The sequence below is a fragment of the Thamnophis sirtalis genome, unplaced genomic scaffold (genome assembly GCF_051295495.1).
Source record: "Thamnophis sirtalis isolate CommonGarterSnake01/CBP01778 unplaced genomic scaffold, rThaSir2_p1.2 scaffold_2, whole genome shotgun sequence".
Taxonomy (NCBI): domain Eukaryota; kingdom Metazoa; phylum Chordata; class Lepidosauria; order Squamata; family Natricidae; genus Thamnophis; species Thamnophis sirtalis.
In genome coordinates, this window is record NW_028261382.1 from 69,058,870 (window position 1) to 69,077,425 (window position 18,556).

General features: G+C 48.4%; 1 protein-coding gene across 6 annotated transcripts in view; it reads right to left on the minus strand.

Annotated features, from left to right (window-relative positions):
• Nucleotides 1–18,556, minus strand: part of CABIN1 (calcineurin binding protein 1) — a 130,864-nt gene that overhangs the window by 12,926 nt on the left and 99,382 nt on the right. For all 6 annotated transcript variants that reach the window (XM_087705947.1, XM_087705946.1, XM_087705945.1 and 3 more), the window contains 5 exons: nucleotides 8,929–9,042; nucleotides 5,692–5,855; nucleotides 2,110–2,206; nucleotides 1,389–2,036; nucleotides 786–860 (listed from right to left, as the gene is read on the minus strand). In XM_087705947.1, the coding sequence (XP_087562073.1) occupies nucleotides 786–860; nucleotides 1,389–2,036; nucleotides 2,110–2,206; nucleotides 5,692–5,855; nucleotides 8,929–9,042 (1,098 nt within the window). The remainder of the gene's footprint in view (nucleotides 1–785; nucleotides 861–1,388; nucleotides 2,037–2,109; nucleotides 2,207–5,691; nucleotides 5,856–8,928; nucleotides 9,043–18,556) is intronic.

Consider the following 18,556-nt stretch of genomic DNA (forward strand, 5'->3'; position numbering starts at 1 on the left):
CTAAAATAAGTTATCTAGAGTATAGAAAATGTATTAATAGTAAATATAACTAATAGATTTAAATAAATTACAATGGGATTGTTATAATATTAGATACTTAAGGTATTGGAAGTTAAGCTAAAATGAGATTAAATTATGAATAAGATTGTATATTTGAATGTTGGCACAAAATATGTATACCCAAATGACACACTGGTTAATGGAAAATTGATTGTTTATATAAAAATAAAGTAAAATAAATATTCCATTGTTTTTCTCAGGAAAGCCTTGAGGAAGTGGTGAGGAAAAGCGGCTTCTTTCAAGAGCCAGCTGCTCTGAGGGTGCTTTAGAAATAAGAAACCTACATAAAGAAATAAAGGACAGAGAAACACATAACCTGGCCTTAGACTGAGGCCAGGGACAAGACAAGACCTAATCAGAATTTCTACATTTCTGTCCCCCCACAGCCAAAACACCAAAACACCCCAAATACGGAGTCATGGACCATGCAAATAAGCAGCTGTTCAGTGCATGGAGCTATTTGTAGACTGGATGCTCTGCATCTTTTGCTGGACCCCCCTGGAGAGCGTTCAGGGCTCATGCGCTGCCCTGCCTCTGGCCGCATCACAGCAGAGCAAGCCAACTGTGGCGTAGAGGAAAGGGAAGGGTCGATCTGAAGCGCAGCAGAGCCACTCCAAGGGCTGGCAGGACCAGGCACGGCTCTTCCCTCCTTCACTGGTCTCCCGGCAGCCGCCACAGAGTAGCTCTCACACTGGCTCTCCCACAGAGGCCAGCCAGGCACTTACCTGTTTTTGGGCAGAAGCGCCAATGTGCACTTGGCAAAATTTGACGGCCTGTTCTAGAGCTGCCGCTTCATCAACCTGCGGACAGAAATCACATTAGGGAGCCAAAGTAGTCAGAAGATGCTTCCTAAAAGACATTCAGCCAGCCCAGTCTGGGAAGGCCCTGCTCGAGATTACCCCAGAACAAGTCTCAAACCCCCCCCCCAATGAAGCTCTGTCCTAAGAGGGGCTCGACAGGTTACATGGAGGACAGGGGGCTTCTATTGACAGAAAGAATGGGCTTGCCTCTGAGACAATCCCTCTGGGAACAGACAGTCCTTTTCATTGCTGGCTATGTTGCTTCCTTTTTGAAATTATTTTTGTTTCAGTTTGGACAGTGCTTGCTCATTTTATTTAAGGATGATTTGGGTCATTTATTTTTAAATATAAGTTTTTGCGAAGCACCCTGGGGTGAAATTAGTAAGAATTTGCAGGGTGGGCCTCTGCTGCTTCTCTTGGTCAATGGGCGAGGTTTCCCTTTTCTCACCCATCCCTGAATGCCAAGAGGGAAACAAGCCCAGCTATGGGTGCCATTGCAAACCAGCACCATATCAGCCTTTTACTCACTTGCTTAATGAGCATGTAAGTCTCAGACATGATCTTCTCAATTTTGCCTAAATCATAGGTCATGACCTTCTGCCCTTGCTGCCACACGCGGTAGGCATCCAGAAGGAGGGTCTTCCCAGACTCCGTGTCCCCGGCCAGCTTCCTCTTCCGGCTGGGCTTCTGGCTGGTCTCCTCTGTGGGGCCGGCCTGGCCTTGGGCCTTTCCTGCCTCCAGCTGCTGGTGCTTGGAGCTGATGCTTAAGTCCTCCAGAGACAGTTCTGCCGTGGTCCGGCTCTCGGGGGCTTTGTCCTTGCAGACCTTGCCAGAGGGCACCTGGGCTGGCTCAGGATAAAGAAAGGAGGCCTCCATTTTTTCAGGGTCAGCAGCAAAGTGGTCGCACTCCATGGGCTCGGCAGGGCCTGACGGAGACACCTCTTTTGGGATTTTTTCTGGCTTGCCCTCGTCTGGCTCCATGGCAGTGAGAGGCTGGTCCTGGCCCTCTTCTTGGGAGACATCCTCAGTGCCATAAGATGCTCCCTCCCCACCAGACAAGGCTGCCTTTGGGGGCAGGGTTTCCTGACCATCATCCACACTTGCCTTCTGAAAGACATCAGTAGTCATTCTTCTCTCCAAAATGTCACAGCCCTGGTTGCTTTGATCTTCGGATACCTTCAAGGCAAACAGAGTTAGCTGGTTGAATTTCCATGAGAGTCTGCAATGCGGGTGGCGTGGGAAGACTTACCTCGGTGAGCTCATGCAACATGTCCTCTAGCACCATCACGGTGAGAACAAAGGCCCGCTGGGCAAGAACCTGGCGATCTGCATCCCGCAAGTATTTCCTGTAGTAGCGAAAGGAGGAGCCGTACAGGTTAGATGCAAAAACTGCTCATTTCAAGGAGATCCAAGCCTCCCGCCACACACCACACCTGCCACACACCACACTGCACCATCATGTTCTCCCAGGCCCACCTTACAGTGGCTACTCAGATTCAGTCGTGGGTGGAGTAAAACATCCCATAATTGTATCTCCAGTGAGACCTTCTATCCTTACCCACAGACCCACTTATGGGGTTGCCTGGCTGAAGTTAAAACCACACGACTCTAAATGACAACAGAGCCTGGAAGTCTAAAAGCTTCCAGGAGGAAGCTTGAAGGAACAATTTCTGGCCTCCTATCATCCGAAGAACAAGGACGACCAATGGAGGATCGTTTGTGTTCCTCTTTCTGGAACTGGCAATGTCAGAATTTCATGATGAAACTTTGCCCTGACTACACGACATGATCCCTTGACAGGGCTCCATTTCTATATATATAAAAAAATCTTTATGCTATCAACTTGCAAAGGCTGCTAACACACACTTTCCTCTGCTTGATCCAACTGCCCACTTTTTCCCCAAAGAAAGTTTCAGTCCAGCCAGTGTCATTTATTCAAAATTCTTTTGACAACTTGGAGAAAGTGCCAGTAGCGTCAATGAGCAACTCCAGAAGTTCTCCAGCTGGACAGACGTGGGGATGTGTGGGCGTTCAAGAGCCTCACATGAACCCTGTCTGACAAACCATCTCCGAGATCCTTTTTGGATCAGAACCCCATCCGGAGGGGGGGGGGGGCAAAGAAGGGGCAGCGTCTCATCAGACCCTGGGGGAGGCAACAGGTCCCTCGCAGGTCGGAGATTTGCCCTCTGAATTGGAGTAAGGGCGGCAGCATGGAAACATGGCTGCACAAGAAGCTGACTTCCAGCCAAAGCAACTGAGGGTGAGGAAGAGATGAAAGACCGGTAAGAAAATTCATCTAACCCACAGCCATAAATCAAAACTTGGAAATGCAAATAATCTTGAGAGCATAAATAATATTGGATTTTTGTAAAAAAAAAAAGGAAAGAAAGAAAGAAAGAAAGAAAGAAAGAAAAGGAAAATGGAGAGTTGAAACACTACCCCCCCAAAAAAGCCATTTGTTTGAAACAATTCAGACAGAAAGGAAGAAAACAGAGAAGTGACAAACCCACTCAAATACTAACTCTAAATTTGGTTTTCGACTTGAAAAGATTGTTTTTTCAAAGGAGTCTAGGAGCGTCAAGTTTTGCTTCATCCGAATGTCTTTTAATGAGGGATGGAATGCAACAAGGGAGAAAGATCAAGAAAAAAGCACTATCTCCTCACTGACAACTGATAACCTAATCTTGCTTGTGTGGGAAATTCTAACCAACCACCATAAATCAGAACTTGGAAAAGCAGGAGGCGAAGAAGCATACCCGAGTTTTGGCTGTATGCAAGCTTATTCCGATTAATATATTTTGAGCAGCTATAACCAATGAGAGGTGAAAAGTAGCAGGGAAAAAAAATAACAAAATCAAGAACTGGGAAATACATAATGGAAAGCTGGGAATTTGAAGAACTATGTGAAATTATAAAAAATATGCATAAATCATCAAAATCAAACGTAAATAGAATTCTGAACCCAGAGAAGCAGGTATTTAAACAAGAAGGCAAAGAAAAAGGGGGGAAAGATAATGAAGGGGTAGAAACGGTGGGAAATAAAAAGCAGACAAACAACTCCATTGGGCTTGGCAGTGGTATAGGGAAAATTGTAAAAAGGGGATGTGTCCCAACAAAAGGGAATAAAAAGCAGACAAAAGATGTTTAGGAGGTTGACAGTGGCATAAAGAAAATTGAAGTAGGATGTTATGCCCCAACAAAGAGAAATATAAAAGATGGCTTGGGGAAAATTGAAGAGTATGTACGTGTCAAAACAAAGAAAAGGGAGAAGGCAAGAACAGAGAAGTGGGACAAAAGACTTACTAGGAAAAAACCAGACAATTAAAAATTCCTATATGGAGAATTATAAAGCTGAGATATGTGGTTTACTCCTAAACTGTTTGAATATGATAATGGAAAGATAATTAAATAAAGGTTAAAATATATGGAATATGGACAAATATGAAACTGTAATGCGGAGATTGTAAAGCAGAGGTCTGTGACTCACTTTTATACATAATTAAACTGAGTTGCTAATTGATGGAATATGACAATAGGAGGACAATTAAGCATGGGTTAAAATATAAGAAACAGGGTCATATATAGAACTTTTAAGATGATGAACAAAGTGAGATGTGTACCGCTTGTTATTCTATATAGTAGATTAAGGGAATTATAATGAACATTGAACAGTTAGGATTGCCATTTATAGACAATTAAGGGTAACCTAATCCAAGATATGGAATAATTGGAAAGGGAACATGAAATATACTTACAATGGGAAACTATTGAGATTTAAAGACAGAATCACAAATTGGGGGCGTGTAAGGATGTATAATGATAATAGCTGGGAATTGTAACCAGGTCTACATCGCGACCAAAATTAGACTGGTGTGTGTGTGTGTGTGTGTGTGTGTGTGTGTCTCTGTGTTTGTTTAAAAGCACAATGACTATATATGTATACTTTTTTGTTCTATTTTTTAAAAAAAGGAGAAAGATATATGTTAAAATTAAATATATATATTAAAAAGGAATTATAAATACCATCAACATAAAATGAAGCTTGCTCAGAAGCTGAAATACATCAAGTAAATCAGATGAAGAGTGGGAAATAGAGGAGAGAGAGGGAAGAAGAGAGGGATAGGAGAGAGGGCAGTGGGGGGGAGACGAGAGAAAGGAGGAGTGGAAAGGGGAGAGAGGAGGAGAGAGGAAGGGGAAGTAAAGGATGTCAGAGGTAAGAAAGGAGGTAGGGAGGGGGAAGAGAGAGGGAGAAGAAAGTGATGATAAAGCACAAATATGGTGTATGGAGCAGAAGAGCTAATAATTGTTTTTGGAAGTTGATGGTAAGACGAATTGATGTAAACATTTAATAATACAATACAATGTTAGCTATGTAATAGTATACATGTGATTATGTTATAAAAATGAAAAAATAACTATCTTATTTCTCCCCGATTAAGGAGTTTTATATGTGTGTCTGTGTGTGTGTGTCTGTGTGTGTGTGTGTGTGTATGTGTATATGTATTATATGGGCAACTCCTTAATCAGAGGGAGAAACAAGATAACTGGGGTGAAGCACAGAAGCCCTTGGGTGTACTAGGCTCTGATCTCCGGGTTTGTTTGTTTTTTTTTGCTTCTTTGGGGTTCCCAGCCACAAACCTCGACTCCCAGCTCAGGAAGGAACAGGTGACACAAGGAAAGCCATCCTTGGTTTTGTAAATGCTACCAAGAAGGACTTCCCTTCCCTTCCTGTGGGGATAGCTCTGGAACTGGGGAGGCCATTTGCACAGGGAGAAACCTCCCACCCCCCCATCAACAAAGCCTGGGAAGTTCCCCTCTTCAGGGCACTCACTTTCCCTGGTCAGGGGTCCTCTGCAGCATAGAGGAGATTTTCAGCAAAGTGGGGTAATCTTTGAGCTGGGACAGCACGTTCAGCAGCAGAACAATGGAGCGGTTCATATGAGAGGCAAAGCTACCAGGACGGTCAATTTCATCCACAGGGATGCGCCATATTCCCTGCACAGAAAGCAAGAGGAGACAGTCACTAATGGGGCATGCACTTCCTCCTTTGCCTCTGGCAGGCAGAGGATCCTGCCCCTTGGCTTCCCCATCTAGTCTCTAGCTGCGGCTCAGGTGGCCACTGAGAAAACATGGTCACTGCTAATCGCCTTACCCAGCACAAGGCATGTGTGCTTGCAGAAAGTCTGATTTGAACTCAGCTATTCAAGCTTAAAGAGATAAAGGGAGAGAACTCTGATTATTTGCGTCCTAGCTAACTGTGGTTATTTGTGGAAGAAACAGGTAAGCCACTATCGCAAATGTCAGCTAAGCAGCTGGTAACAATTCCGGGGAAGACCAGGGCCAGGCCTGCTTAAAGCTAATTCAGGGGAAGTAATGGAGGGACCTGTCCTGCATCCAGAGAGGGAAATGGCAGCTGAGGATCCAAAGGAGACCTGTCGTCCTTCAGAGGTTCTCAGGATGCTTTGGAAGGGCCCCGGTTGCCTTTGAGGGTCTCTTAAGGGCCAGAAGATTGTTCACACGACTGGACGCTGCACTCCAGGGGCTCCAATCATTGAAAGGGCTCGGTCACCTGGAGCCCCCCCCCCCCAGCCCTCTCTCGACTCCCGGGCCCCTTGGTCCTGCGGGCCAATCTACTTCCGGGCACTGAAAACCGGCTTGTACGTGAAAAAGGCTCGGGGATGCCCGAGTGGGGCTCGCCGAGAAGCGGCCGCAAAGAGCGCTTGGGAGGGCCGCCGCTCGGAATTCGAAGCGGAGCAGCCCAGGAAGGAAGCGAGCGCGGCGGGGGCGAGACCGGCCTACTGGCCCTTCAGTTGCCGCCGCCGCCGCCCTCTCAGGGAGCGGCCGCGAAGCCCCCTCCCCTCCCGGCCGCTCACCATTTCGGACGGAGGCGAAGGGCGCCCCGCGAAGAGCGGCCAGGCGAGGCGCGCACACGGTGAGGGGCTGTTGTGGCACCGCCTCCGCCGCCACTACTGCGGCCGCTTCCGGACGGCGCCCGTGAGTGGCTCCGAGGCCGCGGGGGGAAGACGAAGCCGCCGCGGCCTCGCCCCGCGACACCCTTTGCCGGACTGTGGCCGCCTCTTTCCGCGCCCGGCTTGGCCCCGCGAACTAAGCTCCCCGGTACCGGCCCGCCCAGGCCCGTCCTGCGCGCCGCCTACCTCCCCAGCAAAGCCGCCGCGACCCGCTGCGCCGCCCCCGCGGGAGCCGAAGGAGAGCGGCGCTGCGCTCCGTCTGCCCGCAGCTGTAACGCCGCCGCGTCCTCCCGCTTCGCCTGGAGCGCCCCGGGGAGACGGCGCCTTCCCGAAGCCCCCGGTGCGCCTCCCACCCCCGCGGCACCTGTTCGGCGCGGCCGCTACGAGGCTGCGAAAGCGGCGGCCTCGGCGGCACAACCGGCTTCGCACCCGCGGCCTTTTCACGCTGCCCTTCGAGCTCCTCCTCGGGAGGAAGGCAGGAGGCCAGTATGTAGAGCCTCACTTGACTGATGCCGACCCAGCCCGCGCCGGACGACCCAGGAACAGCTGCAGTCGGGCCGCCCTCGGTACCAGTTTCTGCAGCCGCCCCAAAACGAGCCCAGAGACCCCATAGCGCACAAGCGCCGCGGACGGGAATCGATGGGAGAAGCTGCCCCTCATCTCGCCGATCCAAAAGCACATTAAGGCAGGGAAGAGGCGCTTCAAGAGGAGCGAGCCGGCAGGCTCCTTAGGCCCCAAAGCTTCTTGGCGCGGCGGGATGACATGGGGTGGGGGGGGATGGACTGGGGGGGGGGGAAGCTGGCTGGATGCGAGACTCTGGGTTCTTGGACCCTATGGTTTTCCCTTCCCACTTCTGCTGCCCCTTGCCTCCTGTTCCTCATAGACAGCGCTCCACGCCACTGCCTGAGGGCCTCCAGGAGGGGACCCCAGAAAAACCTCCAGACAGCATTAGATAGGCAGACGAAGACTCTGCTATACTTCAGCCTGCTAGTTCTGCCTCTCCCAGGCTGAACTGACTAGGGGGCTCCAGCTCAGCCTTTAGAAAGGGGAAGTCCAACTGCTGGAGTAAAGCTATCAAAAGCCCTCCAGAGCTCTTTCTTTTGCAGTTCAATTGAGTGAGAACAATCAATCAGTGGAACAACTTCCTTTCAGAAGTTGTTAGCACTGCTCATCAAACTTACAACTGTGACAGTATCCCCATATGGTCATGTGGTTACGATTTGGGAACTACTGGTAGTATAGGTGGTACCTGGCTCCATGATTTTAAAAAGATGTCGAGACTCTGGAAAGAGTGCAGAGAAGGCTCTGTGTGGCTTTCCGGTGTTCATACAATTACACATTTCCATACATTATGTTTCCTGGAAAATATCATTTTCCTTATGCTCCATTCTCACATTTTGTAACCAGGACCAATTGAGAAGCAAGAAAGCTTCCTAGTTTTTGGCATTTTCCGGACCCATCTGCAGCTCCCCTTCCATGCGACTGAAAAGTCGCCCTGTCTATACTAACACGCTGTCTATACTCATCTAAAGGGCAAAGGTCCATGAGAGGGCATGTACTCTAAAGAGTCCCAAAGGGTAGAAGTGGCAACGCAGCTCCTGCCTCCCGCTGGTCTGTGTAACTGGATAGAAACCTCCTGTGCCACAAAGTAGCAACTCTCCTCCCACAATGGCATTTTAGGAACTGGACTTCTGTGCCAGGCAATTCAGATCAACTGCTCTCAAGGCCATGACTTGGAGAGCACCCTCATAAAACTTAAAATATTTTTCTTTGCTCTCCATAGAAGGGGCTGAAATACTTCCAAATTCCTGCCATTAGTTCATTTGTAGTAGGGAAGTATGAAATGCCTTGTTCTGGGAGACATAAACACAGGTACTGCTCTGCTCAGCCAAGTCACAGGCCAGACAAAACTGCTCAAGGCTCTCCCTCTTGTTGCCCAACAGGAAAGGAGCAGCTCCAGAGCTGCGCGTGGGGCAAGGAGGTAACTGTCCAGGATGGAGCGGTCTTGCTGGGTCCTGGCCTACCTGCAAAAAAACCAAGCAACTGGGGAAAGCCAGAGAAATTTCGCACCCTGTCTGTAGCCTACGCAGTCCACTTACGTTGAAGAAGTTGGTCTTGTTCCTCTCACAGAAGAGACCCTGTGCTGGCATGTGCCTCAGCTGCTGCCAGGGGAAACTGCTGCCTAGCAGCACATCGCGCGCCCACGGCAGATTCTATATAGGACAGAGTGCAAGAAAAGAACAAATTGGTTGGCAGGAAGGAGAAGCCAGAGTGGTGGCAGCTGCTGCAGCCCCTCTTTCCACCCCTCCCTCCTTCAAAATTCCCCAAAGTGCCACCTCTTGACCTAATGCACACATTTCCCATCTCTGGGCAAAGCTGAAAGGTGGGGATGGGGAAGGTAATGGGGGCTCCCGGGGACAAAATTCAGTCTTCAGAACCATAGATCTCATTCCTCATTGAGAGAGCTGGGTACAGTACAGCCTCCATCACCTCCTGGGGACAGTTTTTCTCCTAGTGATAAGATGTCCCAAAGACACTCCGCACTCTCCGTCCTGCTTCTGGCTGCTAAGGCGGGTTTTCATCCCTTGCATACCAAACGTCTTCCCTCTGTTATTTGGTACAGAAGGTCCCTGCCTGGAAGGGCAGACATGGGGGCAGGGATAATGTCGGGAGGTTGTTTCATATTCTGTGATGGGCTCAGCCTCTCGTTGCACATGTGCCAGCCTGGGCACTACCTTCTTTTGTGCCCTGGAGAGGATAGAGGGACACAAGGTGTCCACAGCTTTCTCTTCTTGGCCCAATAATGGTTTTAATTAAGGTGGCCAGCAATAGGGATGGGGGAGTCAGTATGTGGGACCCTTCTCCTGTGCGCTGCTTCGGGAATCCAAGCATGGGTTAACTTTGTCCATTAGCCTAGAGTTACATAATTGTTGACCACGCCTCCTCTGAATGGGACAGTTTTTTAACTCAGTCCAGCCTTAAAGAGATGCAAATTTTTTCTCTCCTCTAGGATAATAGACAAATTAGCTCATTTGACTTGGATTTCTGCCTTTGATTCGTTTGACTAAGGTTTGTGGTGTTCGTGTTGCCTGATAATAAGATCATGTTTTTCTTGCGACTCTAGCGGCCGCAGGAAAGTCGCCAAAAGTTTGTATGGGCTGAAGATTTGGAAAGTAGAATCAGTAGAGAGTCGGTTCGCCGCTTTCTGTCCTGATCAGTGGCCGTGGTGAGAATCGGTTCGCTGCTCTCGTGTCAGGGTGGGGCCCGGCAACCTGCTGTTACCGCATTCCGTTTCCTCTGCTTACCCTGGGGTGGCAGTGTGGTCCTGCCTCTAGCGGACGCGGACACAATCCTTTGCCAGGGAACATTGTTTCTTGGCACTTGAAACCATTGCCGCGGCTTGGGTGAGTTAACCGTGCCATTGGGAGCCGGGCGTTCCGTCCCCCTCCCCCCCTCTGGGCGGGGAAAGACGGCAGCCATTTTGAAGGCAACTTTGAATTTCGCACCGACGTGGACCCTGATGCCGCCCAATTTAGCCGTTGGCACTTTTGCGCCGAAACAAGGCAAGAGGGGGTGGAGCTTGCCTTGTATGCTCACTTGCATTCAGGACGGAGTGAGTCATCTTGCTATAGAGGTCGGTTAGCCGCCATCGCTTACCACCGTCAGCTCGCCAATTTGCAGAGGTTTACCCTGGTTTCAATTGTTCTTGAGCCTTTGCAAATCACTCCCGTTCCCTCCCGTGATTATTATTATTATGGCCGATCAGTCAGCATCTGGAGGCAGCAAGGGATCTCACGGCTCCCTTCCACTGCACTCTGAGGTCACTGGGCCCAGCACTAGGGTGGGTAGGACCACCACTAGGGCCTCTAAGCAAAAACTGTGCTTGTCCTCTGCAGCCCTGGATAGCTCTGCCAGGTGCAAGAAGGAGGCCAAGTCTTTGGCCTTAGCTCCTGGGCCTACCACCAGATCACCTCCTACCTTAGTGGCCGAGCGCCACTCTCCTCTCCCCTCGATTCCTCCAGCGGGAATCCAGGGCTGGTCCCCCAATCTCCCCACACCACTGGGGAGGGGTGCGGACCAAGGGGATTTGGGGCTCCTGTCTACCCCTGACTTACCTATCAGAGGCCCGACCACGTGCCAAACGCCCCCATTCTCAGCACCCGCGGCCACGTTTACGCCCACGGCAGCAGGCCTCAGGGCCAGGGATGGGCTCGAATTTGATCTGCCCCCAGAACTGCATAATATGATTTCTGCAGCCATCTCTCAGAGGGTAAATGCGGAATTGCAGCGCAGAGCCCAGCACCCCCTTTCTCTTAACATTGCCAGAGACCCTTCCATTTCTCAGGCTGATCCTCTTTTGGCTCCACCTTCGGCCTACAGCGAAGGTTCTATCCTGGGTGAGGAGGAAGAAGTTCCTGCCCTAGAATTGTCGGATGACGATGGCCCAGTGCAAGATACACCAGCTTTTTCCAGCCCGCCTTATTCAAATCACTTTTGTACAAGACTAAGGCAACTACCAAGATGGGTGGTGCCACCACTCAAGCTAGCACGGCCATGGTACTTGATTCCACTGACTGTTTTTTCACAGAGCAAGTGCAGGAGCAGGATGCCATTCCTGTCCCCGGCTGTTCCCCCTCCTAGTATTGGGGACAGGAAGCTTTACGCTTCCACGCCTGAACTGGATGAGCTCCTTCAGTTTCCTACTGTGGACCCCCCCAGTATCAGCATTGGCCTTCCCGGCATTGATTCCTTCTGAGATTTTGGAGGGCCTTAAGGCCGAGGACCGCAAGGCCAACTGGTAATTTGCAAAACACACCAGGCGGCTGCCTGGGCGTTACGGGTGGCCACAGCAGCATCTTTCCTTAATAGAACTTCACTGGTTTGGTTGCAACAGGTGCAGTCTAGGCTTCCTCCTGATGACCTACGCCTACACCAGGATGTAAATAAGCTGGTGGCAGTGCTAGAGTTCTCTTCAGATGCTACACTCAAGGCAGCCAAGTTCACATCTTGTGCGGTAGCTTCCAACGTGGCATCCTGCAGGCTCCTCTGGTTTCACCATTGACAAGCTGATTTATGTTCCAAGTGGCGCCTGGCTTCTACCCCTTTTAAAAGGGGCCCTCTATTTGGAGCGACGTTGGATCCTATTTTGATCGAAAATAGGGACAAACGCAAGGTGCTTCCATCAACTACTAGGCGTGGAGACAGAAGGCAGCAACCATATCACAGAAGGCAGCCCTTTCGGGCTGGAGACTCCGGGTACACCACTGCCCCCTATGTCCCTCCCTATTCCAGACCGTTCCCTCAGACTGAGGACAGAGGTCAGGACCGCTCAGGCCTAGGGACAGGGGCTGCCAACAGGGTCAGCAACAGCAGGCCCGATGGCCATTTCATGAGAGCGGTAACTGGTCCTTTCGCAGATACTGGTGACTCACACGAGGTGGGACCTATTGGCGGGCGGCTCACTTCGTTTGCCCCTCAATGGGCAGAAACCACCTTGGACACGTGAGCCCTTCAGACAGTGAGACTGGGCCTCACGCTGGAATTTCTCACTATTCCCTCGCGACATTTCATCAGGTGTCCCGTACCAAGGTGTCAGGTAAAGAGGCGCCTGATGGATTCTGAAATCGAACATCTGAATTCCATAAATGCTATGGAAAGGGTACCTCAGGGACAGGAGAAACTAGGTTTCTATTCCGTCCTTTTCTTGGTCCCCAAAAGCTCGGGCGGATGACAGGCGATCCTAGATTTGAAACGGCTCAATCTCTACCTGAAATACCAGAGGTTCAAAATGCAGTCGCTCAACAGGATTCTGGCCTGCATCAGACAAGGCAACCTACTGACCTCTGTAAACATCAAGGAGGCATACCTCCACATGCCAATATACCCGTCTCATCGAAGGTTCTTGCAATTCCAGTTTGCGGGGCACCATTTCCAATACTGCGCCCTCCCATTTGGCCTTTCATTGGCCCTGTGGAACGTCACAAAGTTGTTGTTGGTGATAGCGGCATCTCTCCAGTCAATCACGATAAAGGTCAACTGCTACCTAGGCGATATCTTGATCCTATCATCTTCCCCAGATATGGCAAGGATTTGCAGACCACGATCCAAGCATTGCAACTCCATGGCTTCATTCTGAACTATCCAAAGAGCCATTTGACCAAACCATGTCCCTCCTCCATCTTGGGACCGTCATTGACTCCCAACGGTGGGTGGTATCGCTATCTCACGAAAGGCGCCGAAGCCTTCAAACCCTGGTGAGTCAAGTGCAATCACAGCGTTCTCTTCCCCTCGTGGTCCTATCCCAACTGCTGGAGATGATCTCGTGCATAGACGTTGTTCCATGGTCCAGGTTCCATGCACGCCCTCTCCAATGGTTTTTGCTCCACTTTCAGAGGGCTCACACCAGCCACTCACAGACCAAGGTCCATCTGACCCCCAAGGTACTGCGTTCGCTCTGTTGGTGGGCTTCTTCAAATATCCTCGAGGGGTGCCTTTTCAAGGAGCTGGACAGCGTGGTAGTAACAACAGATGTGAGTCTATTCGGATGGGGAGCCCATGCCCTGGACCAAGTGACGCAGTGTCGCTGGAATGCCCAAGAATTGCGAAACAGCATCAACTGGCTAGAGCTTCGAGCGATTTGCCTAGCTCTCCGTGACTTTCAAGACCTGGTATTGTCCAACCATGTGTTCCACTTTGCGGGCCGCCATTTTCAATACAAGGCCCTACCATTCAGCCTCTCCCGTGCACCTTTACCAAACTATTGGCAGCCATAGCCACATATCTGCGCTCCCTACCGGTCAGAGTAAATTGTTATCTTGACGATATCTTGATTCTCTCCTCATTGAGTCCACAGGCAGTTTGGGATCTTCAAACGACTATCGACTATCTGCAGCACCACGGGTTTGTGCTGAATTTTCTGAGAAGCCATCTTCAGCCAACGATGAGACTTCTACATCTCGGGACTCTAATAGACTCTGTCACATGCGAGGTGGCATTATCTCCGGAACGGCGCAGCAGCATCCTGTCGCTGGTGAGTCACATTCAAAGTCAGAGACTAATACCGCTAGCTGTGCTTTCCCAGCTTCTGGGAAAAATGATTTTGTGCAAAGACATTGTCCCCTGGTCGAGTTTCCATGCTCGTCCCCTCCAGTGGTTCCTTCTCTCGTTCTGGAGGGCACACACCAGCCACTCCCAAGTCAAGGTGCAAATTTCACCCAAGGTGTACACATCACTCCACTGGTGAAAGGCCTCCAATCTGAGCCAGGGGTCCCTCTTCAAGGAGCTGGACCAGGGAGAGGGAGGAGCCACGTCGTGATGACACATCGCACAGACCCAACAGTCCGGGTCTGTCGATGAAACTTTTGTCTTTGGACGGTCTGGTAGGACCTAAACCGTCCTGAAGAGACGGCGACAGGGAAACCAAAGCCTTGCTGGTCACAGGGACATCGCAAAGTCCCTGTTTGACCCAAGGGTAGTGCTTCCGACTGAGGACAAATAGGCAACCCCCAGGCTGGCATAGTCAGAGACCACTCCTGAAGGAAGAGACGAAACGAAAGCGTTCCATCTGGTGAGAGTTTTTTTCTTTTCTTTTTTACTTTCAGAAGATCTGTGTTAAGAAACTTAAAAAAAAACAAAACATCCAGTCCCCAAAGTAAGAATAAAACGACTGTTATTAGAAAATTTCCTGCTCTTGTTAGTAACAATGTTTTGTGGATTGAAGTAATTGCAACATTTCCTATCTCCCTGCTTGTAGTCTATGGACTGATTTCTTTTTTTTCTATTTTTTTCCTTTTTACTACCCTAATTTTTTTGTTGGCTAAATTAAACTTATTTTCTTACTTCAACATTTTTTCTTCTTCTATTGGTTAAAACCACTAATTATTGAGTCTGCCACCTGGAAGCCAAAGTCTGAACTTTGTTTCTGTTTTGGTTACAATGTATCTTTTGTTCTGCTCCACTTGGTTTCACTGACCTTGCAATGGAAGGGTTTGGAAAAACTTGAAAAGCACGAAACTTGTTTTTGTTAGTGCTTCTGGTAAATATTTTGGCAAGAGAAGGAAAAAGATAAGCAAGAATAAAAACCCTCCTATTTTAAAAAATCTTGAAAGAACTGGTGTTCAAGATTCAAAATAAATACAGACACATTTCCTAAAATTTTGACAGGCTAGAGTGGCAGATTCCTCTTCCTATTTTTTCCCCTTTATATTTCTTTGCATTTTGAAAAATGGATCAATATTCAGAGGCAGAAAATTTAATAATCCAAAACATCCTGGCTGGACTTCAAAATATTGCAGAAGGACTTAAGAGATTTGACAAGAAATGGGACAGTTTATGGAGTGCTACAGTTAAAGAGGAGGGGGTTAGAGCCCCAGAGATTAAAGAAGAGAATGGAAATATAGAAAATAAAAGACAAGATGTCAGATGAATCTATTAATGGACTAAATACGAGCGAAAGTGAAAAGGAGGGAAGCTGGAAAAGTGTTTTCGACAACTTGGAGCCTTTCTTTCAACTTTAAGATGCAGGAGGGAAAAAAGAGTGGAAAATATGGAACTAAGAAGACAAATATATCCAGAAACAAGTTTGATAACCAAAGTTAAGCCTACGTTAATAACAACAAGTGACAAAATTACATGAGAGATCCTTCAAGCTACAGAGTGCGGCGAGAAATTATAAATTCTGAAAAGATTTTAATAAGAGAGATGACACAGCTGCTGGCGAGAGAGAAAGATTTATTTTGCTACTGGAAGGACACTGGTTGATAATGCCAATTGATGATAAAAATTAGTTAATTTTTGATGGTTAATAAGTAGGGATGTTAGTTTTTTGTAGACTCTTATAGATTATTATTGAATGTTTAGTCGCTAACATGTAATATATCATATTAACAATGAAAGGATAACCTTAATTAGGATAAATAACCAGGCCACAAATTGCAACTGAGACCTGGTGGAATGATAAAACCTATAAATTTGTGCTTTAGACCTTCTTATGAAGCTATAAATAATTTGGATTAGAATAAGAGGTGACGTGATGTAAATAGCAAACAACTGTTGTTTTTTTCTTTCCTTCTCTGTCTTTCTCTAATTATAATAATAAAAGGGAATGTTAATGCACATCTTGGAGATTTTCAATTAGAAATTTTAATTTGGAGTAGAAATGGCAAACAATTGGGGTTTTTTTCTCCCTGTCTTTCAACTATAAAAACAAAAGGGAAGGTTAACATATACTTTGGTGATTATTAATTAGAAATGTCAATATTTTTTTCTTTTTTCTTTAGATTGTCTTAGATTTTAAATGGTCATTTCGTTAACACATATTAATAGATTTTTGTTCAGAGATTGTTGCTTTTTGCGTTTGTGGAGAGAAGAGGAGAAAAAAATGTAAATAACCCTTAGTTAACTATAATAATAACAAAGATATGTTAGAGAGAGGAAATATAAGATGTCCTACTAATTGACTTTATTTTTTCTTTCTTTTTTTCTTTTTTTTTCTTTTTAGAACGTGTTATAAGGATATAGAGATATGGCATATTGACTGGAACTGGGGGAAAGGGAAAAAAATGCCAACAGGTGGCTGTGTTTTCGAAATCTTAACTAAATGAAAACTGTGATATGGTGATAGTAAAATATATAAATTTTTAACATGAACAATTTAGACTGAATGGAATATATGTGATTGTGGACAGAACACACGAAATGTACTTGTGACCAATGGATACGCTTTCTACAAGATGTTATGACAGATGATGTTTTTTTGTGTGTGTGTTGTTTGTAATAAAACTAATAAAATAAAAAAAATAAAAAAGGAGCCGGACCGGATTGTGGTAACGACCAATGCGAGCCTGTACGGATGGGGGGGTGGGGTGGGCGCACTCATTCGACCAGGTGGCTCAGGATCGTTGGACTTCATAGGAGCTCAGGAACAGCATCAACTGGCTGGAGCTGCGCGCCATCCGGTTGGCACTTCTCAACTTTCAGGACTTGGTCAGGGCCAGCCATGTGCTGGTCCTCACCGATAACGTGGCCTCCAAGGCGCATGTCAACCGCTAGGGAGGCACACGGTCCACGTCACTGATGTTGGAAGCGGAAAGACTCCACTGTTGGGCGGAGAGACATCTTCTATCAATACGAGCGGAGCATATCTCGGGGACCACGAATGTCCAAGCGGACTGGCTGAGCAGGGAAACGGTGGATCAGACAGAGTGGAGTCTATCCCCGGCCCTGTTCCAGGAGCTATCCCTCAGATTCGGCCACCCAGACGTGCACCTCTTTGCGCAACCCCACAATACTTACCTCCCACGCTTCTTTGCGAGAGCCCCCAGGCTACTTTATGCATTCCCGCCTCTTCCACTAATCCCACATGTCATTCGGAAAATACTGGCGGAACGGGTGGAGGTGCTGCTAGTTGCCCCAATGTGGCCACGGCGTCCCTGGTACACTGACTTACTAAATCTGTCTATCTCTCATTCTTGAGAATACCGGACGATCAGATCTCTCTCTCCCAGGGGGCGCTATATCATCCGAGCCCCCAAGCCAAGGTGGCGCAGTGGGTAGAGTGCAGTACTGCAGCCACTTCAGCTGACGGTTAGCTGCAGTTCGGCGGTTCAAATCTCACTGGCTCAGGGTTGACTCAGCCTTCCATCCTTCCGAGGTGGGTAAAATGAGGACCCGGATTGTTGGGGGCAATGTGCTGACTCTGTAAACTGTTTAGAGAGGGCTGAAAGCCCTATGAAGCGGTATATAAGTCTAACTGCTATTGCTATGACTTACAATTAGCCGTGTAGGACTTGAAAGGGAAATCTTGATCAAACAAAGTTTTTGACTAAGGTCATAAAAATGATCCAGGCACCTTGATGTCCATCCACAACACGGAACTACAAGGCCACCTGGAGAGCCTTCTGCGGGTGGGCCCACAGAGCCAACATTGACCCTGTTTCAGCCTCTGTGCTACAAGTACTCGAGTTTTTACGGACAGGTATGGATAAAGGACTTACTCCCAACACTCTGCGTCGCCAGGTTGCTACTCTATCAACGGTCATCGGCGGCGGACATGGGCGCTCTTTGTCTCACCATTCACGGGTACAGTCATTTCTTAAAGAGGTTTCAAACCTCAAACCCCCAGTCATCCAGCACTATCCCACGTGGGATCTGGCTGTGGTACTACAGGCTTTTATCATGGAGCCCTTCAAGCCCCTCCACTCAGTTAGTCTCAGATTGTTGACCCTTAAAACTGCCTTTCTTGTAGCCATTACTTCAGCTCGGAGGGTGTCGGAGCTCACAGCCCTGTTGGTCTGCAAGGAACTCTGTATTTTTCACCCAAACAGGGTGGTCCTTTGCTTGGATCTGACATTCCTCCCCAAGGTCAACTCGTGGTTTCACCAGGCGCAGGAGATCATTCTCCCGGACTTCTGTCAGCGGCCATCGCTCCCGCGGGAGAGACAATGGCACTATCTTGACGTTCGCAGGGCACTTCACCATTATGTGAAACGAACCGCTTCATTCAGAAGATCTGAAGCCTTATTCGTTTCTTTTCAGCCATCAACTATGGGACAGAAAGTGTCCTCCAACACCATTGGATGTTGGCTGAAAGCATGCATTGCCCTTGCCTACGAGACTCAATCTAAACCTGTTCCCAGGCGCACCACTCCTCATTCCACCAAGAGCGCGGCCACCTCGGCGGCCTGGGCCACTCAAGCCTCGGTTAAGGAGATTTGCAGGGCAGCAACC